Here is a 22,545-nt window from a genome sequence, read left to right as displayed (position 1 = left end):
AAATCAATAGAAATTTCTTGTCTTTTACTATGTATCAGGCGAATTCCATGTTTTATCTTTTTTGGTAACCTCTGGTGCTTTCCTACCTTCTATTAGAAAACATTTTGATATGCCTGTTTTGACTTTGTATAGCATATTAATGAATTTAATGGAATAAAAAAATTTCAGAAAACTCACTTTATCTATGGTACTTCTATTAATGATACTTTTTTTTCTCAAAAGTTTTTTAATCAGGTTCTGATGCTTGGGAAAACATCTATCAGCGATTTATCAGAGCATGTCTTTGACTTAATTTTGGAGCTCTATAATATTGATAGTCATTTGCTGCTCTCAGTTTTACCCCAGCTTGAATTTAAATTGAAGGTAACTATTCTAAAAACATGGTTTTATCAACTAGATTAGCAAAAACCATTATTTGTGGCTTTTTAATCCTTATAGTGCTTTTAACTGAATGTTTTTAAGTGTGATGGTGTATTACTGTTACTTATTTACATGTTTGTGCCTTGCCTGTTTGTGTATTGCTGGTGACTGGCATGGTGCCTAGCAGATTGAATCTGCTTATAATTAATGATTAGCAGGATGAATGTTTTCCAGGTGATGTTTTCTGGGTTGTGACTAACTTTTGAGGTCATAGCTACACATCAAACTTTCGTTTCTAAGGCATAGTTTATAGTGGTTTCCCAGACCCTTTGATTGTGCCATAAAAATGGTTTAGAGGCTGTTATCCACATAGGGTGAAATATTTTCGCTTTATGAGTGTTATCTTTGCTTGCTTAGCCTGTATCGAAAGCGCTTTTGTTTTTCAGATCACTTTCTAGAATCTATTAGTAATGCTCTTATTACCTTGGCATTAAATTATGCCGTCAAATTGAGTTTCATTTGCAGGTTTGGGGCATATTTTTCTTTTTCAGATTGTTACATAAAGATTAAATAAATCTGGTTATAATTAATACTCTTTGATGAACCGCACTGTACCACCCAGAAAAGTTGTTAAATGATTTATGTGTTGTGTTTCTTGTTTCTAAAACTTTGAATTTGTCTCTTTGAAAGCTACAAAATAATCTGTGTTGATAGTGTAATTACCCCCAAAATAGAGTGAATAATTATTCTCATTTTATTCTGGGTATCGTTTTGATGTATTTGCCAGCTGAGCCATTTGATTCACTGGCCTTCCTCTGCCCGCTCTTTTCATGTCACTAACAGTTTTGATGAGGCAGAAGGCAGTCATACCTTTAATTATTGGTTGGCTTGATTTCATCTAATAAAAATATTAAATACTATAAGAAATATAAGAATAAGAAATTAGCATTGCTGCCTCTAGCAAATTTAACATCTATTATGGGAGGAAGAGGAAAAATCCATATCTAATTAGAGGCCAGATATTATAAGTATCATAAAAGATACAAACAGCATACAATTAAAGCAAAGGGAACAGCATGCAGAAACAGGGAGAGGTAGGAAGGTGCTGAGTGAATTTGCAGAACACGAAGAATTACAGTTGTGTGGTTGTATAAAGTCAGTTTAAATCATCCCTGTCTCCCCATTAGAATCTTTACCTGTGGAGCCTTAACGAACAGACAGATGTCCAGGCATTAACCTAAATCAGAATTTCAGGCAGTGGAGTTCGGAGATGAGTTTTTGGTTAGCAGTTTTTATTTTTAAAAGCCTTACAGGTCATTCTAATGTTCAGTCAGGTTTGAAATATCCTTTTTTGGAGGAATAGCGAAGGAATAATAAATCCAGATCATATCATAGAGTCTTTAAATGCTTGGCTTTGGCATTGGTTTAAAATTTCAAAAGAAATCTGTACAGTGCTGTCTCAGTAACTTGACTGTTGGTGCTTTGTAACAGTCTCACGTTTTGTGTTCAAGTCTAGTATTGTGGCTGGCTCATCCATTTAAATGTTGTCATGTGTTAGAGGCACCAAGATCAGTAATGAAGCTTGAGTTCTTATCTGCAGAGTACCTGTGTTGTATATATAACAGAGACTTTAGTTTTCTTATCTGTGAGGCTTCATCACATTGTTGAACTCCATTACGAATCTGCTGTATGTAGATGAATTGACTCTCCTATTGGGAGATTTAGTGCATATTCATTTCTACAAAGGGCTTAAACAGTCATACATAATTCTCTCTTTACTGTAGGCTTGGCCTCTGTCAATGTCTTTTCTTCTTTTTTTTTTCAATGTCTATTCTTAAAAACCACAGATAGTTTTTCAAGGGTCCCAAGTTGGTTTGATGTGAATTAGTTTTTTTTATTTTGAATGGAGACAAGCCTCAATTGTAGGCCAGGTCATTAAGTTTTAATCAAAGTTTTAACTTTTGGGATGAATTTTCATGTAGAGGAATATTCCTTTAATGTAATTTGAGATGATTAGAGCATTGAAGATAGCATTTAATTTTGTGAAAAATATATTGAACATTTTTTATGTATAATTCACCTGAAATTCATAGAAAGTTTTCAAGGTTTTTTAAGGGAAATCATGGGAAAAATTATTCTGAGTATATCTACCTCATGGTTTTAAAGCTGTGGTTGTGTTTTGTTTTAGAGCAATGATAATGAGGAACGTCTTCAAGTTGTTAAACTACTGGCAAAAATGTTTGGGGCAAAGGATTCAGAATTGGCGTCTCAAAACAAACCACTTTGGCAGTGTTACTTGGGCAGGTATATGATTTTGGTGTCCTGTTTTAAAGTAATATGTGTTTATATCTACTTATTAATTTAAAACAGCATCCACATTTAGGATTTTTTCATAAATGAAGTATTTTATATTTTGAAATTTTTGATGCTGATAGTGATTGACCATATTTACAAATTCCCCTTCTTTGTCTTCAGTAATTTTTTTTTTAGTAATTTTTAAAAGATGATATATTTAAAAAGCTATCTTACAAAGTATTATAATCATGAAATTGAAGTATTATTACATAGCAGTATATGTATTATTACATAGCAGTGATTCATTCCAACTGCAAATACATCATTGTGTATATTGTATATATATATAACAAAAATTATATTTAGTTAGATTATTTAGAGATTTGTAAGGATAAGAGTATCCATAGAATGGGTAAATAAATGATTATGTATGTTTCCCCTAATAACCTCCTTTCTACATTTCTTATGATAATGAAGAATTGATAATCTGGGCTTTGTTGTATGCTTTTAATGATCCACAAACCTTCTGAAATTGGTTGCAAAGTTTGAATGTGTTTGTGTAACTTTTCTGTGTGAGAAATTTATTACTTTTCTAAAGATTTCCCTGATCTTGAATTTATTAAAACCACTTTTCACTGTCCTGGCTGAAACCTACTTTGACCTTGAGGATAGAGGAGGATTTCCCCCTCCCTCTTTTTTATTATGCTTATAACAAATAATGCAGTTAAGTCATAAATAAACAAGTAAATAAGATTGAATCTTATTCTATTTTCTTTGTATTGAAATATTTGCATTGTTACTGCTACTTTTCTTTCTATTTCACTACCAGAGCCTTCAGTGATTATAATACATTTAATCTCTTCTGGAGTTGTTTTTTCTAATTTGTTAATGAAGAGATAAGCCTTTATACATTAAGCCCTAAATTTTTACTCTGATTTCTTATTTCATATGTAGCTTAATAATAATATTTAACAAGGTGTGTTAAACTGATAAATCTTAGCCCATTGTCATTTTGAATTTGATTTCTAGACTTTTTCACCTTAAATACAGTGAGCAAGAGGGCACAATATTTTATGTTTAATTAAATCATGCAACTACTAATAATGTCAAAATGTATTTTATTTGACATGTTAAAAACAAAAAAGTATAATTTTACATAAAGACATTTAATATATCTTTAAATCAGGACTTGGATTCACCAGACCATTGTAGGATTTTCAGAGAAAAAATTCTACTTTAAATTTGTTACCTTTTTATTACATTGTAGTTTTTCCTTTTACTATTAATGGCATAAGCAATCATATTATTGCCCATTTTAAAGAGCTAGAGTATTTATTTAAAGATGTCTTTTAATGGTGATATGGTACATGTTTAGTTGAGAATGGTATGGTACTTTGAGTACCATACCATTGAGTACTTTGATTCACTCAGGAAACCATGTGAGAATAGACTGGTTTTATGTAGCTTTTTGAGTACTTCCTGAAGCAGTTTTCCTCCCAGTATTAAGCTTTGATGAGTAATTTGTGCCCATTCAGTAGACTGCTGTTTATCTTGTTGTTGCTAATCTTTGTCTCTTACAGTATTAGCTGGTATGAGATTGGGAAACGTTTTGATCTTTGAGAATTAAGACATGCGAAAATGTTGAGTGGAAAATCTTCTTGTTACTCAATATTTTTTTTTTAATCTCTGTTTTGTACTTCATAATGAACTTAGGTAAATTATAGGCTTTGAACATTGGTGGTTTAGAGATAACTAGACACCATATGTTTCCTGATGGAGGAACACGATACTGTTATCAAGTAGTCTTGCTTTAAAAAAAAAAGAACCTGAATATGATCAAATCTGTAGACCTGATTACTAATTTGCAGGATTTAGGAGAGAGGGGAACCTGGTAGTTGACATCAGAATGATAAGATTAGCAAAATCTAAACTGTGAAAAACACTGGGCACATGAACACAAAACAGTTGGTTCACCAGGTTCTAAGGGAAGAGAAAAAGAGAGGGGAAATGTGAAAGTTAAAGATAGTTAAATAACACATCGGCCAAAAAGTTTTAACTTTCCAGAGATGCATACTGAGATACCTACATTTTTATGTATAAGTTTGATTTGATATTAATGTAAATAATCATGATGGTTAACTATAATAGACAGAAGTAATTATTGGCACAATTTTAAAGTCATAAAATAATACAGGGTTTAGTACAAGATCTGTGAAACATTTGTGAATGTTCTATATTTAAGAAAGAATAATTTGAGGAAGAGTTTTCATTTCAGTATGGGATTTAATAATGTATCCATGAACTATGTATATACTTAGCACTTGTATAAGCATGTATATTTTAAAGTAAAATATTTATAGGAAAAATTTTGTCATTCCAGTTCTTATTTTTGAGCCAAATGTGTATTGTTTAAATATGCTCCTTAAAAGTACATAGTTCTCACAGGAGATTGACCTAGTTTAATATAAAAGTTCCATAGCATTTTTACATATATAGTATACAAATCTTTGTTAAAATATTCTGGTTGTGCTTTGAATTATGCTGTATAAATTATTTTTTCTTTTAATTAGAGAAATAAATGTAAATCAAGTACAGATTGAACATGTCTGTTTCTCTTATACTAAAGATTACTCTGTGCTTTTGTATTTTTTCAGGTTTAATGATATCCATGTACCAATCCGCCTGGAATGTGTGAAATTTGCTAGCCATTGTCTCATGAACCATCCTGATTTAGCAAAGGACTTAACAGGTACTGTATACCCAAAATGGCAAATATTCCTTGGTGCTCTTTGGGGAAAAAAAAAAAAAAGATAGGCTTTATATATAGGACAAAAACCTTCTGTTTTGTACTTTTTTTGTGATGTTAGTGGGTGAAGTCTTCAAATTTACGATCATGGTAGTTACTCTCTGAAGCTAGAATTTTGCCTCCTAGTACATAGGCTACAGTCATGTACATAAAAAGTAGTGTTATCAGAGGCAGTGTTGGTTTCTTAATTTAAGAACAATTCTGAAAGTATTTCAGGCATTTGGATTTGAATAGGTCTTGACTTTGAATACATTATGAGACTTCAGTGGTCTTTAATATTTTGAAAACTTATGTGAGAGTCATTAATTTATAAACTAATCATGCTTAATGGAGATAACTTTCCTGAAATGTGTAAATTCATAAGGTATTTCAGTTTTTATAGTAATGTGAATATTATGTATCTGACTGATGCCACTCTTAAGTTTTTTAAAATTATGAAATATTTCAGAAAATATAGATGAATATAGTAGCCACTGTCTTCCTCAGAAATGTTAGCATTTTTCTGTATTAGTTTAGGAGATTAAAAGAGAAAAAGAAAATACATTGTAGATACAGTTGAAATGCTTTTCACAAGGGATTCTTTTTCCTACTTAGAGTAACTTCTCTATTAAATTTGATCTACAACCTGTTCATGTTTTTCTATCTATGTTACATGTGTACCTGTCTATAAATTATATGTAGTATTCTAAAAGTGATTTAAAATTTTTATTGAAAATATATATTGAATTTGACATAGTTCAATTTATTCCTGTGATCTTATTTTGTATTTTCTGTTTTACATGCCTATTCTTTGCTTCTCTTATTTCTATTTTTCCTCTCATCTGCTCAGTGTATTTTCTTCTCATTTTTCTGTTTTTATCCACATGGGCCTGGAAGTTACATTCTCCTTCATGTTTTCACTGCATAGCTGACTAATTAAGTCTAAAGTTAATCAGAATACTAGCTTTCTGAGCAATCGAGGACCCTTGAATACTTTAACTCTGAGCAGTCTCTTCCCCAACTTTCATATTATTGCTTATTATTATTGGGTTGGCCTTCAGGTTTTTAACTTAAAAATAAAAGACACACTGCATTTTTACCAAAAACTTTATTAAACTTCATATTCACTGTGAACTTTATTAAACTTCATATTGACTGTTTTGTTTTCCTACCTACTACCATTTTTCAGGCAACTTCGTAATTTGATCTTCTCAAAACTTTTTTTATCTTTTTGAGCAAAGAACTGTTTCAGGTGCCTTTTACAGCCTTCCACAGAATTGAAATTTTTTTCTATTAGGAGAATTTTGTAAAGACTGAAATAAATGGAAAACCAAAGGTGCAATGTCTGGTGAATAATGCAAGGAATCAGAACTTCCCAGCCAATCTGTAACCGTTTTTGCCTGGTCATCAAGGAAACATGCAGTCTTGCATTATCCTGATGGGAGATTGTGTTTTCTGCTGGCTGATTCCAGATGCTTTTTGTTGAGTGCTGCTTTCAGTTGGTTTAATTGGGACCAGTACCTGTTGGAATCAATTATTTGGTTTTCTGGAAGGCGCTTATAATAAAGGACTCCCTTCCAGTTCCACCATATACACAGCATCTCCTTTGGATGAAGACTGGCCTTTGGTGTCTTGTTCCACAATTTCTTCTGTTCTATATTATTGTATAGTATCCACTTTTCATTGCCTATCACACATACTGTCTTTCTCACTGTTTGAAATAGTTCCATTTGGTAGAGAATGCTCAAGGTGGAGGAGATTAGGACCTGGGCATTGGTTTTATGAGCTTTTTACATGATATTTGTTAACTGTTCATTTATTGAGTAGTATATCCATTCACAATCATAAGCCCTGTTTGCTGTTACTTCAGATCTGAACAACAAAATTATACCTTACTAGTCTTCTAATTAAAAAGCTGAATAATAATTTTTGTTCACCTGTGGTGAAAGTGAAAATGAAGGTACTCAGTCGTGTCCGATTCTTTGCAACCCCATGGACTATAGCCTGCCAGGCTCCTCCATCCATGGGATTCTCCAGGCAAGAATACTGGAATGGATTGTCATTTCCTTCTCCAGGGGATCTTCCCGACCCAGGGATCGAACCTGGGTCTCCCGCATTGTAGGCAGACTCTTTACTGTCTGAGTTACCAGGGAATATATTCACTTGTACCTCTTCTTTAAACCTAATATATCATTACTGAAGATTGTTCATTTTTCTTTCAGTTTTCTCAGTGCCAGATCTGAACTCCCATGTTTTTTGCTTTAATATTCTCCTCCAGTCTCACATAATTGTTTAATGTTTCATTTCTTCTGTCATCCCTTTGGTCTTTCTTTTAGTTCAGTTAAGTGGAATGGTCTTATGCTCTTTGCTGTAATCCTATTTCTTTGCTGCCATTATCTTAATTTAATCTTTCAATAACCTCACTAAGGGTTTGCCTAGTTAAGGGAGATAGAAACTTGAATTCTCTATAGTCTTTTCCCAGCAGAACCACTTGACTTAACTATTTAAACCATTAAAAAAAAAAATCAAAGTGAAATATTTAACATTGATATATTTCTTGATTCATTTATGTGGCTTGTTGAATTAATGAGCCTAGGAACTGCTAAGACATCCACCCTGCCCCATAGATGGGGAGGGGATTTACTACTCAGTTGCATGTAAGCTACTGTATTTTGACTGAAGGAGTAACCTTCCTTCCTTCTTCCTTCTCTTTCTTCCTTTCTGTCTCTCCTGCTACTAATGTTTTTGAAACATTAAGCTTTCTACTTAGGTTTTGTTTTTGTTGTGGTTTACTTTCAAAGGTCTTATGCAATCTTTTAAGACATTTTAATTGTCAAGGTTCCATTTTAATCATAAAATTTTATCTTTCAGAGTATCTTAAAGTGAGGTCACATGACCCTGAGGAAGCTATTAGGCATGATGTTATTGTGTCTATAGTTACAGCTGCTAAAAAAGATATTCTTCTGGTCAATGATCACTTACTTAATTTTGTGAGAGAGAGAACATTAGATAAACGGGTAAGTAGGAATAATAATTAGTAGTAGGTTTATATTTTGAATACTCGAAGTTTTAATAGAGTTTCACTTGCAAATATTGAGATTTAAATGAAATTAGCTCTTTTTTGGGGGGGCATTTTAATATCTAAAATAATGTTTATAAGGTTTTACATTTTGTTACATTAAGTTTTGTTCATATTATTTGTTCATCCTCAAATGGGACAGGTCTAAGTGGTAGATTAGTGAGATATTTAACCCGTACACTAATCTTAATAAATGACTTTGTAAAGCCCTCGGACACAACTTCTCTTTTTCCTTTCATACGGGTATCAATTCATAGTCCTCTAGCTGATTGTATTATAATTTCTATGGAATAGAAAATAAAAGATGTTTTCAACGTGGCAAAGCTAACCGGAGCAGAGCAGCATGCTTCTTGCCCACCTTCCCTGACCCCAGACCTTCCTCCTTGAGCACCACATAGCTCCCCTCACTAGTCAGCGGCTTCTGAACAGGGGACTGTGTCTTGTTATGTTTGTGTTCCTTGTTGCCTGGGATGTATTCGGTGCTTAGTGTTTCACTGAATATTCATTCTCCCCTCCTCCCCATTGCCTTTCCTTCATGGCATGGATTTTATAGACTTAGACTAAAGAGTGATTTTGATGAAAGATGAAAATCTTTTATGTATTTAGGGGTTAATTAGCAAAGAAAGCAGGAGGCTTGTTGGTAGCTATGAATAACTTTAGCCAGGCAAATACTTTACAACATTTTGACAGTCACTTACAGGTTGATTATGCTCTCTTCATCATTTGATTCTCTCTTTGATCATGCTGGTTGTGGGTGGAGAATAGATGGACAGGAGTTGCATGGCTTTCTTGTGAAATCTGTAGGTATTCAGAGCAACTTATTTTAACTGATAAGTTTTAGACTTGTCTTTACTGAATATACCAGTAGGGTACTAAACAATGAAAAGGCCAAAAGTTGTGAAGGAAGAAAAACAGATTTGCATCATGCTAGGGTGACAGCCTTCTGAGTGTTGTTTAAGTAATCTTTTTCATGGTCAGAGTTTGTGTGTTGTTGGGATCATGCTTCACGTGTGTTTGATCATTGTGTTTGTTATAGGACTGCTTGGGTCATTCTGTATATATTGAATACCAAAAAGTTGTTAAATGTATTTACAGTATTGGTGGTATTAGAATATGCTCTCTATCTTTAAATTCTCCCTAAAACACCAGTTTCAGGAACTAGAGGTAAGATAGGGAATTGATATACAGTTTTTACAAGTGTATTGAATTTTGAATAAAGCTTTTGAAGTCTTTGATTTCAGTGTGTATGCAAAGGATGGATGAAATAAGGACTATTGTTTACTGTAATTAAAAGAGAAACCAAAAGAAAAATGTTGCTATGACTGCAAAGGAAATATGAATAGTCTTTGAAGATTTGTGAAGTTCTAAATATTACTAACATCCTACTGATTATAGTGCTGTAAAATTTAAGGTTAATCTCATACTGAGGTAATTAATGTTAGATATATAGCAGATATGTACTCGTTTAAAAAAATAGTTGAATACATTATTCTGACACCTGAATGTCTTTCCCAGGTACACAAAATGAACCACTAATGTGTCTTTACATTCAGCATCTGATAAAGCCACTATTCTATGTACCTTTATAAGTATGTTTAATATAGACCATAATTTGGAAAAATTCTATAAGGAATAGCGCACACTTTATGCACTCAACTGTCTTTGCCTTTTAAAAGTTGGTAACATGTTTTCCCTCACTAATTCTAAGTGACATTAAGTAGATTGTGATTGAAATTTGTTTTTAGAAGTTGTTAAGGGTCTAAGATATCAAAAGTGAAATCGCTCAGTCATATCCGACTCTTTGCAACCCCATGGATTGCAGCCTAAGAGGCTCCACTGTCCATGGGATTTTTTCCAGGCAAGAATGCTGGAGTGGGTTGCCATTTCCTTCTCCAGGAGATACCAAAGCATTAAAATTATTTATATATTAATAGATGTCTATGCTTGATATAGTAAATATTAAAATGATAGTTGTATTTTTTCAAAGTTATTACAAATTAACATCTAGTAAGGTATGATTAAAATATATTGTGTAAAGTAAAAAAGGGGGTAACTAAACTTGAAGGAATTAATATAAGGAGGCATTTTTGAATTATAAAAAAAATGTTTTTATTTTAAGTGGAGAGTACGCAAAGAAGCCATGATGGGACTTGCCCAGATTTATAAGAAATATGCTTTACAATCAGCAGCTGGGAAAGATGCTGCAAAACAGATTTCATGGATCAAAGACAAATTGCTCCATATATATTATCAAAATAGTATTGATGATAGGTAAGTTAAAGAGACCATAAGTAAAATGTTTGGTGCTTTTTGGTATTATATAACTGTTGTTGAGCTGTTGTTTTAGGTGAAGTTTTGTTTGTAACTTTAAACTCCCTTTTCGGTTTTTACTGCAAGTTAAAAATTTTGAGTGACTAGTTGCTTTCCCACCAAAGCCATAAATGAAGTAGTGATGTACATATAACTTTAGGGATGGATACATCTTTTATGGTTATTTTCATATACTGTATTTTAACTGAGTAATATTTGAAAGTAGAAATGTATGCAATTATAATTTAAATTTTGTTTCATAGGTAATTGTATTATAAGGAGTCAGATTGATTTTTTTTTTTCAAATACAAGTCAAATATACACCTTTTGTATTTAGGCATTTTAAATAAAAAGAGTTCCTACCTAAGGCTAAAAAAATAACATAAATTTATATATAAAAACACATTATCTGAATATAGTCTTGTGTTTTTCTTTTCAAGTATATAAGATTAGATCTTGTATGGAACCTATCCATTCTATAGTTAGTAGACTTGTAGATCCTGCTTGTAGTCTGCATTGATTTGATGAATTTTTGGTGGGGTCCAAATGATCTTACCTGTAAGGATCAAAATAAGAAAATTAAGAACCAGTAGGACATCTTAGAATTTTAAGAGGTGTAGGAAGTAGAAACTGAGTGTTTTAGGTTGATACTAGCTAAGAAATTTCACAGTTACTATTTTTAAAAAATTGACATTTTTAAGCTTTTTGAGCATGTGACATTAATGCACAGAGATTTGCATTTTGATTTGGTAGCTTCCCTTTCCCCTGTTCTTTTTGTTCTTTTATCTAGGTCGTTTTTGATGATGATCACTGTGGAAACTCAGAAGACAAATATTTCCTTGTTAGTTTTAACTTAGATTAGAATTTGTCACTTGGAAAGTTCTAGTGTAGGTTTTTAGCCCTTAATTATTTAGCTAATGAAATTGAGCCCCTAGTGTATCACGTGCCCAAGGTCATGCAGAAGTAGCTATCTTTGCTAGGTATAGGAGTTTTTCTTGTATATCCAGCTAACATTTTTTTTGTGGGGTGGGGGAGGCTCTTGTTAAACCTTTTGATTTGTAAATCTCATCTCCACTCAGAAAGAAGAAGCTTTCTTATATGTATTTTTATATGTTTTGGAAATTTACATACATATGTAATACGTATATTTATAGAAATTAATAGAGTACTTTATGTTTTTTCATAGATTGCTTGTTGAACGGATCTTTGCTCAATACATGGTCCCCCACAATTTGGAAACAACAGAACGCATGAAATGCTTGTATTATTTGTATGCCACACTGGATTTAAATGCAGTGAAGTATGTTTCAAATGTCAAACTCTGTTCTTTCCATCTTTTGCAGTATACTGGATTTTACGGAAACGAAAACAACTGTATTTTTAATGTTGACAATTTATGTAATGTACATTGTTTAAATGGTCAGACGCAATAGAATACTTGGAAATTTTTTCAGAAAGTACTGCTACTAACATGAGATTAAAAAGGATTTTTGTAACTAATTAAAAAACAGCTGATTGATTGGGTAGCTTTTAGGATTTATTTTTTTCTGTTGTCTCAAGAAATATTGATGTATTCTTTGTTTTTTGCTTATATTCCTTAAGGCATTAGAAGGGTCCATATTGTGAAAGTAGTACTTTCTTATTTTTACCTGATACTGATTAGAATTATAGTGTAAACCAGTAGGATACATATTTTTGTGCTGCATAATCTCAACATGGTGTTATAGTTTGGCATAAAGGTAAGCAAAAATATATTTTTATGACCATGTTTCATTCAAAAAGTGCTTTTGAAGGCCTTTGTAAGGAATTGGCACTTTATATTTGGAAGAGGAATTGCTAATTGAATTGTACTGAGGCTTAGCAAATTGAGGCCTGGAGATTGATATGCTCTAGGTTTCAGAAAGTATAGATCCTTAGTATTCTAATAAATGGGTAACTTAACCCCCAGCTAATGGGGTTTACATATGAAGAAATTAGAAGTCTAGGGAGCTGTACCTAATTTTCATTCCTGTCACAGTGTAATGGGATTTTTCACTTCACTTCCCGCATGGAAATCGTTATAGGTCTGTTTATATCTTTCACAGAAATGTAGAGAAAAAGATTGTAGGAGGGAAAATGTACATTTCTTAATATTGACTGTATTTCAGGCACAGGAATGTGTGTTAATTCTGTCTGTTTCCTGCTGCAATTGGCAGAGTTGAGTAGGTTCAACAGGGACCTTATGACCCACAAAGCTTGTGAAATTTACCATCTGGCTTTTTATAGAAAAAACTTGGCAACTCCTAGCATAAGTGATATTTTTTCTGTTTTCCACGTGATAACCTGAATCCCACAGAGATCAGTTAACTTGCATAAAATTACACAACTAGTAAGAGACAAGGCCAGAATTTGAATTCAGTTCTACCTGGTTCCAAAACTCATTCTTTTTCCACTGCATATAGTAAAATGTGTTTCCACTGTATTTAATTGATTGTAAAATGTTAAATTTTCATATGCTAACATCTCTGAAATAGGAATGCATCCTTTTCTTCATGGTGCAGTTGATGGCCTTTTAGCATGGATGAGATATGATATATATATGTATATCCCTTTTGGAACAAACTATTTTAAGATACAACCAGTCTAGATGCCTTGACTCAGTTGAGCTGTCATTCATGAGTAGTAATGAATTAAAGGCACTTTAAAGCAAAAAGTGAGAGTTCACCACTCATAAATCCTACTTGAAAAAATTACTAAAGAATAAAAAAGGAAACTAAATCCAGAAGGAAGGAAAAGGATAGTTTTCTTAAACAAGTGTTGGGATCTATATTAAAAAGTAGATTAGCATCTAGGCTGACATTGAGTCAACCTACACCACTGCAACAGTTTGTGAGCTCATGAGAGAAGGGAAGGATACCCTTCTCCTTCCCTGGAAGGGGGCACACAGTCAGATAACAACATCTTAAGATGGCAGGTAGTGTTCTGATGTTCTTTCGTCATGTAAGAGTGAGGACAGATATGACATGTTGATTAATTAGACCAAGTTTACCTATTAAAAATTTAAGTCACCCCTAAAAGAATTTGAGTGTATAACTTCCAAACCCATAGGAGCAAACAACTAATGAAAACTTTAATACCAGAAATGGAAAATAAAATTAAAAAATTTGTGAATAGAATACAGAAAACATAAATGCCAATTCCAGAACTAAAATAATATACTGAAAATATATTTTGAGATACACTGAAAAATGATTTCATGGAAAAGCTGAATGTAAATTTCAATCTTTGGATCAGTTGATTTCTACAAAAATGGTTGGTGAGTGCATGAATACTTCTCTCTTTTAAGTTAAAATAAGTAAGGGGTGTGTATGTGTGTGTGTGTGTGTATAACATTTTTGAAATTATCTTTTAAATCAACTTTTTGTAAAGTTTCTCTACGTTCTATACACTAAAACATTTGTCAGGTATCTGCCCAATATGTCTTAGAGCTTATAGTTATGTTTTTACGATGCTTATGGTGTCTTAGCACATATAAAAGTTTTAATTTTAATATAACTAAATATATCAGTCTTTTTCTGTTTTGCTTGTGCTCTCTCTATATTTTAAAAATTCTTTTCTATGCTGAGGTTAATTTGTTGTTTTATATTTTTAAATAAAATTTTAAAGATTTGCTTTTCAGATTGAGATCTTTATTCTTCCTGTAATTTATTTTTATGTATGATGTGAAATAAGAATCTTACATTATTTTCTATATGGATATTCAAGTCCATTATTCCCTCTAATGACTTCCCTGTAATACCCACACTCTCAAGTTTCTATACAACTATGTTATCCATTTGTAAGTTCTCCATTAATTCAATATGTCCCTTTGTCTGTTACTTCCTGTTAATCAACTTTTTCGAATTAACTGTCCAACTATACACTTGATGGTTTTTAACATTTTATTACTTACTCTTTACATTTTGTCTGTGGTTACTTTCTCCAAAAGTCTTTACATTTACTGTCATGAAGTATTTTATGCACCCAAAGAAATCATGAGTTTTGAAGCATAGTAATAACTGTCTATGAATCTGCCACCCACCCTCTTTCATCCTCCTTCCTTTCAGAGGAAACCACTAACCTTAATTTTGTGTTTCTCATTTCCTTTTAAAGAATGGTTTTATTATACGTATGTATGTATCCTCTAATTATATATTTTTTGTTTTTGATCATTTTTGAACTTTATAAAAGTGGAGTGATTGTGGGTATAGTCTTCTGTGATTTTTTTTTCACACCAGTCTATTATGTTCCTAAACTTCATCCACTGTCTCTACATAGCTTATGGGTCATTCATTTTCACTGAGGTATTGAATTACTTTGTCATTATTCCACAGTTTTATTCTATCATCTTGACATTGCAGATCTGAATGCATGGAAAGAATGGACATTTGTGTTGTTTCCATTTTTTAATAATGCAAATAATGCTACTGTGAACCTTTTCCAGTTTAGTAAACATGCAAGAGTTTCTCTGAGGTATAGTTGTGAATGGTTCTCAGATTTGACTACATATTGGAATCATTTGGAAAGGTTTAAAAAACACTGACACATGAATCTCATCTTCAGTTTGTCATTTAATTTGTCTAGTTTGTAGTATGTGCATTGGGGTTTTTAGAAAAGCATTTCAGGGGATCCTAATGGGCAGACAAGGTTTAGGATCACTGGAGTTACAGCTATGAGTGGAACTGTTGAGGATGCACATTTCCAGCATTATAAACTAGTCAAATCATTTTCCAATATGATTATACTAATTCATACTCTTTGCCAGTGGTTTCTAAGTTTCTCCATCCTCTGTCAGGCATTTTATCTTTTGTGAATCTTTTGGGTATGAAATTTTGTCTCATTCTCTTTCCATCGTCCTGAATACTAATAATGTTGATGTTTTACTTAATGTTTCTGATTTTACCACAGTGCTCACCACTCTGTATTATAATGGCTGTCCTACTTCATTCATTTGTATTACCATTCTAGCCCAGAAAGTCATTTGAATTTGTGACTTCTAATTAGTTTGAATGGTATTTAAAATAGCTCCTGTGTAACAAGCAGGTTCCTGCTAAGAATTTATTTGGTAAGGATTTTTATTTATTGAAAGAGCCATATATTTTGTTATGTGATGGTCTTCTTTTGGGGGAGACAAAGTACCTTCTATATTTTAGACTTTTTGATACGTACCCAGTTTGGGGTAAGTCACTAAGTTAACTGAGTATCTTGATGATTGGAGAGGAGAATTGAGGCAGCTTGAGTACCCCCTGATCATGGTGTATATTTCCACCTCCCCCAGGTTTCCCAGAGCAGCTGTTATCGCCGAGAGTAAGTGGTAGTATCAGTGGTAGTGTCCTGGCGGTGATCTTATCCTTCATTGATCAAGCTCTCATCTAAACAGCTCTGTACTGCCAAGTCTGAGGGGTAGTTTGCCAGTTAGGAGCGGAAGACTGGAGGAGAGGTTCTTGTCAATGTTTGATAGGTTTCTGTGGCTCAGTGGCAGTTCTTTTTCTTTGAAATGACGCAAGCATGTAGTGCATTGGTATAAATGGGGCGGAGCCGCATGAGGGGATTAGCTGTCTACTTAAAATGTCACTTAATCAAAAAAAAAAGTTAACAAATGTAAGAGTATCCAGGCTCTAGTCAGATTTTTCACTTTTATTTAGTGACAGAGCTGGAATTCAGACTAATATTGAATGAATGGATATTTGTCTTCCTAGTATAGTAATACTGCTTCCACTAGTACAATTTTTTTTTTCCTTAAGTGCTGTTTAGAAAGGCAAAACACAAGGACACATTGTCTTTGCTGCTTAATATAATTTGATTAAAATGCTTGAGGGGGTGCCCTTCCTGATTGTTACAGTACAAATTCTTAGTATGTAATGGTCACTTTTTGACTTAAGTTGCAACCGTAATAGTTTATAATAAGCTTTAGAATTACTTAAGATTTCATCTTTAAATTAATAAATAACTATAATAGATAAGAAAATTTCTTTTTTATTTTTCTGCTCTAAGTGAAAGCAAGTTTCAAAATCGAGGGCGTTTTGGAGTTAAAAGTAGTGATAAAATGTGTAGGTATGGAGAGAATTCATTGACTTTGGGGTTCAGAAGTAATTTCACAGATGACTGCTCTGTTTCTTTCAAAAGTATTGTTTTAATTACATAACTGCTACTTTGCTGTGAGACTTTTTCAGTCCTCTGGATAATGGTCATTTTTCTTTTAATGGTTGCATTCTTGAAATGTGCCTGTTAAACTTTAGGGAACTTTAGTACCTTGAAAACAGTAAAGTATAAGTATTTTAAAGATGAAAATGCCCCAATACTGTTGTTTTGCTAGTACCATTTATAAGGGACTACTATAAAGGAATTTGTGTCCAAATTTCTGCTAATTTATCTCCTTTTTAAAAAAATATAAAAGTACTTTTAAGACACACTGTTGAGAATGAAAATATTAAGCAAATAATTGCTTTGTCTATCAAAAGAAAATGGATGTTTTTACATGGTTTTATATATGTCTGCATTAAATTATTATCTTAGAGCAGTGCTTTGTATGTGTGGTAATGGGGTTAATAGAAAGTATGTGCTCAGTCGTGTCTGACTCTTTGTGACCCCATGGACTATAGCCCACCAGGCTCCTGTGTCGATGGAATTTTCCAGGCAAGAATTCTGTAGTGGTTGCCACTTGCTTCTCTAGGTGATCTTCCCCACCCAGGGATGGAACCTGAGTCTCTTTGGTCTCCTGCATTGACAGGCAGATTCTTTACCACCAGTGCCACCTGGGAAGCCCCAATAGAAGTATAGATAATTGAAAACAATAATGAGAAGTAGTATTTGGTTTTGGAAAATTTCTTTTTAAAAATTTTAAATATAAATGGTTCTGATATTCTATAACTCAGCATTTAAATAACATTAACTGCTCTCTGTGATTTATATATATTTTATATATAAATATAAATTTCTTATATAAATCTCTTTTTTAAATTTCTGCCCGAGAACAATAAAAGTGTTACGGGGACATCAAAATTTTTGCTGTATAAGATGAATATTCACTTATATAACATAATATAATTTATAAATAACTAATAAAGTATATAATATATATTATGTAAAATTACAATATTTTTCTTTCAGGAAAAAGTATCCCCATTATCTCAGAGCTCACTGTTGTCTGTCTGTCTTTTATTCCTTTTCATCCTACCTACTGCAAGATATTATTCCATTAAATATTGCTTTATTTCTCAAGTTTGTAATCACCTCAGTTAATTTCTATGCCCTTGCCTGCAAATGTGTTCCAGTTAATGAGAAATTTTCCCTATTTCTATACAAAAGGAAAAACAGTCACCACTAATCCCTTTCTTTTGATATACCCATCTCCCCAAATGTCATTCTCTCTTCTCTTTGACTCCTTTCTCTCTCCATATATCATCAGTTGTTTAGCCCCTGTAACTTTTACCCCATCTTTGTCATCTCCTTGTGTAATCTGAACTTACAGAAAAAATTAACATAGTTGGAATATCCTAGAAGGATTTTTATCCCATTTTGTTATTTAAATTTACGTGTTTATGTTTTTCAGAGCATTGAATGAAATGTGGAAGTGTCAAAATCTGCTCCGACATCAAGTAAAGGATTTGCTCGACTTAATTAAGCAACCCAAAGTAAGTTATCACCATTTCTGCTACGTGTTGAACAGCTGTTTCTGCGTGGAACAATTCTGACTCTAGAACCTATGATCTCTAACTTAGAACACTGAAATTTTTAAGAAACTTACTACATAGAAAAACTTAAATTTACTGTATCTGCAGAAGGTGATAACCAACAGGGAACAGAATGTGCTTCTGTGTACTCAGAATTAAGCCTTTTTTGGTAACTTTAAAAACAAAAAACAATAACAGCATTATGGAAAGCATATAAAACAGTAAAATTACACTTAATGTTGCTGCACTGAAATGCTGCCATCATCTTTGTATAGTCTTGTGGTTATAGAAAGTTTTAAAATCATGTAATTATAGTTTAGTATTTTGATATTTTTACTTACAACCAATATTATGGTAATTTTAATGTATTACCTGGTCTTCATAATTGTAATTTAATGGTAGTTATTCATCCAATTGCTGTTGTTTGAGAATGTTGTATGTAGGCCTGTAAAAGATATAATTCATCTAAAAATCAGTGTGTCTGGTCATTTTAAATTGCATCCAGGGAAAACAGCACAGTGTTATGTTTGTTTCTTTTTCAGTGTATAGTGGACTCCTTCACCCTTTCCCCACAACATACACCACCTTATGTTTATAGGACAGAGGTCAATAGAATGCAGTTATTTCATGTAAGGAAGAACATCTCCAGTTTTCCTAGGTGTAAATCTTGCCGTTTGCCCTAAAAATCAGTGCGCTAATAGTAGTTGTTTGAGTGATTTATGGTGACCTCACTTTTTTCTTAACCTCTAAATCAGTAGTAGTAATAAGACATTTCTTGCCCCTTGTTTGCCTGATTGAAGCTTTACACCTGAGTAGTATTTTTGTTTTATAGGCTAACAGTTATCTCTTTGTTTATGACTTATTGAACATTATTAAAGTCATAATAGCAGCCGAATAGCATTTTAAGTGTGTAGGCTGTGTGTTGAGCGGTGTGATGTATGAGACTGTAATCAAGAATAGCTTTGTTGACTCTCACTGTCCCTTTAAAATTTATTTAGTGTGAGCTTCTTCTCTTGGCTTGTTCATAAAAACTTGGCATAAAAACTCATGGTATTCCTGTTCAGTCTAGGAATAAAATGTAGGCTCAGTCCAGTTACAGTGTTTATTCCCTTCTGCTTTGTGGTATTTTCCTTTAAATTGTCTTAAAATAATTAGCATGTTATCTAAGTCAGAGAGAGAATTCTCATTTGTGTGTGGTGGGGAAGAAGAAGAAACAGAATGTGTGTGTGAAGAAGCAGCAGAATGGAGGAGGATTAGTACTCTAAAGTGGCATTGTAGTGAAAGAAGAATTAAGTCTATTACTTAATACTCACTTTATGTTGAGAATTCTAGTAGATGTTACACAGTTAAAGTTAGGGAAAAAAAAGCTGTGTTTAATTTTTGTCTGTTTATAATTCTGCCTATTTTATCAGGAAGACTCTTAGATATTTAATGTTTCTTTGACTTCTTCCTTATTCCTTCTGATTAAGGTAATTTTTATTCTTTCTTAGCAGTGTAGCCCTTCTACTTATTTCATTTAACTTAACTGATTTGCTCAGTGTCTCTCAAAGTGACTTGCAGTATTGTGCTTTTTTGGTGATGTTTCTTTTCATTAAATAACACTAACCTGATGCAGTGAATAACTAGCATTCTTAGAAACATCACTCATACCCATGACTTTACAGAATATGTTACATGAAGCGCAATGTAATGAAGATATTCATTCACTGAAATAGTATACTACCCTGATGCAGCATATAACTAGCCCTCTTGGAAAAATCTTTTGTACATGTTAGTGGCATCTTAATTGTCTTCATCTAGCGTCTTCCCAATGGCTTCCTGACTTACGTGTCATGATCCTCAGGCTTAAATACCTCAGTTCAATCAGAACTATATACTTTTCAATTTTTTGTTTGCAATAGACTACCGATATGAAAGCCAATGTTTCCAGATTACTTTGTTCCCCTTTTAAACTAAGTTGTCCTGTCCTTTGAGTATACTTAAGAAAAACAGAATACCTCTGTGTCCCAAAAGGTTGATGCAGCAGTCATATCTTTTTTTTTTTTTTCTTTTGGGAGGATGACAAAACAGGATGAGGGAAGAAGTGACAAGGGTGGATTATGACTTCACTTCTATCTTTCATTCAGTTTATCAGGGGTTTAAACATGTCTAATGAAGGAGCATATACTGGTGGTCCGGGTGTGGGCCTAGAGTGTGAGTGGGTTATGCTTAACTTTCTGAAGAATATAATGAAGATTTTTGTTAGGAGATTTTAATTTTGCATTTTTTTGTGTGATTTTCAGACAGATGCCAGTGTCAAGGCCATATTTTCAAAAGTGATGGTTATTACAAGTAAGTTACTTCAAATATTATATGTAAAATTTAAGGTTTATTTGAGACATTTCTTTCTTTGGTAGTATAAAATATTTCTCAAAGTTCCATTTTAGGCTATGATAATATAGGAAAAGATTAAAGGTTTTTGGTTGATTTTTATGTTTTTTCTTTTCCTCAGCATACTCAACTTTCCTTTTTGTTTTTTTCTCATTTTCATTTATTTTGCATTCTGCGCGAATTATTTTGTGTTTTGGTATGAGCAAGAGCTAGATAAAGGTTTTATTACATAAATTTATTTTTGAGAATTCATTCAAATTGCTATGTAAGCTTGCTGTTAAAAGCTGAGCCTGTGCTTAGCTATTGTTTGCTCTAATGTGAATCTATCTGAAGCTAATTTCATTGTGAGTCAAAGTTTAGAATGAAGGATATACTTAATAACTGCAAATTTTTTTTTTGAAAAAAAAAAAAAGTTAATTCACTTTTTTGCTTTCAGAGTTTTCAAATAAAATGTCATTTAGTTGCTTTTAACAGGGAATACTAAAGGGTTGTGTAGCATGTCTCCTTTGTTCAGGGCAGGGAAAAGTAGCTTTTTTTGTAGGGCACTAGCTTTTCCTCTCACCTCGGAGATCCCTGTGTATAGCACGAGGGCGGAGGGAAGATCAGGAGCACCTGGGGGAGTGCTTGCACCGAGCTTCCACTTGGCTAATGAAGAGATCTTAGGTGGATTTTTGAGATGTTAACAAATGTTCCAGGATGTATGTGGAAGTATGCTAAGACACTAAAAAAGAATAGTAACCTAATTCATTGGTATTAGACTAAGTGATAGAAACTCTGGCATGAGGAGAAATTTCACACCAAAATACCTTTTAGTCCTGAGCAGTTAAATTAGTTTTCAGTCCCTTTGGATAACTTAAAGCAAGTGATTTCATGCTATTGCTTTTTTTTTTTAAATTCTTTTTATTTATTTAATTTATGTGGCTGCACCAGGTCTTAGTTGTGGCATGTGGGATCTAGTACCCTGACCAGGGATTGAACCCGGGCCCCCTGCATTGGAAGCATGGAGTCCTAGCCCCTGGACCACCAGGGAAGTCCCCATGCTATTGCTTTTAAATAAGTATTTCCCTGGTTGTTTGGCTGTGGAAGCTATCCCCTAAAGGAGATAATCTCCTGTAGTCTTTCTGTTTTAACCTCGTATCCATTTTCTTCCAACAAGTACAGTATTTCCCAAATTCTGCTCCAAGGGATGTCAATATCCTGCACATATTAGTAGTACCATCAGAAAAAAAGAGTTCCAGTGGTCAAGTATGTTTGTAGCATCTTGAATTAAAGGGATTTTTTGTTGCTGTTTTTCCCTTCCTCCTTTTCTTCTCTCTTTCCTTCCTCTCTCCCTCTCCCATCACTTTCTTTTCATTTTGTTTCTTAGGTGACATGCTTTATTGTAGCCTTAATATGATGCTGTGGAGGGGCTGTAAAGTGACTTTTCCCAAAACTGTTGATACACAGTACAGTAGAATTTTTGTGTTACGGAAATAGGGAAAGGTTACACAGTCACATAGTTGGGGGGGAGATTAGTTCTTACTATGTTCAGTCATGTAGCCAAAATATAAATGGAACTTCAGAGTCATATATGAACTTGAAGACTGCATTTACTGTATTCGTATTTCAAGATTCAACAGGTTTCTGTTACTTTTATTAGAGTCCATATTTCTGTA

At 33.0% G+C, this 22,545-nt stretch overlaps 1 protein-coding gene across 6 annotated transcripts in view; it reads left to right on the top strand.

Moving 5' to 3' along the window:
• The window catches only part of PDS5B (PDS5 cohesin associated factor B), a 170,391-nt gene that overhangs the window by 72,239 nt on the left and 75,607 nt on the right, over positions 1-22,545 (top strand). For all 6 annotated transcript variants that reach the window (XM_061133534.1, XM_061133533.1, XM_061133535.1 and 3 more), the window contains exons 8-15: positions 223-363; positions 2,549-2,664; positions 5,310-5,404; positions 8,312-8,457; positions 10,639-10,790; positions 12,016-12,129; positions 18,400-18,481; positions 20,803-20,851. In XM_061133534.1, coding sequence (XP_060989517.1) covers positions 223-363; positions 2,549-2,664; positions 5,310-5,404; positions 8,312-8,457; positions 10,639-10,790; positions 12,016-12,129; positions 18,400-18,481; positions 20,803-20,851 — 895 coding nt within the window. The remainder of the gene's footprint in view (positions 1-222; positions 364-2,548; positions 2,665-5,309; positions 5,405-8,311; positions 8,458-10,638; positions 10,791-12,015; positions 12,130-18,399; positions 18,482-20,802; positions 20,852-22,545) is intronic.

Source organism: Dama dama, chromosome 30, assembly GCF_033118175.1.
Source record: "Dama dama isolate Ldn47 chromosome 30, ASM3311817v1, whole genome shotgun sequence".
Classification (NCBI taxonomy): Eukaryota; Metazoa; Chordata; class Mammalia; order Artiodactyla; family Cervidae; genus Dama; species Dama dama.
Note: the sequence above shows the minus strand (reverse complement) of the source record. Positions and strands in the feature narration are given on the sequence as shown.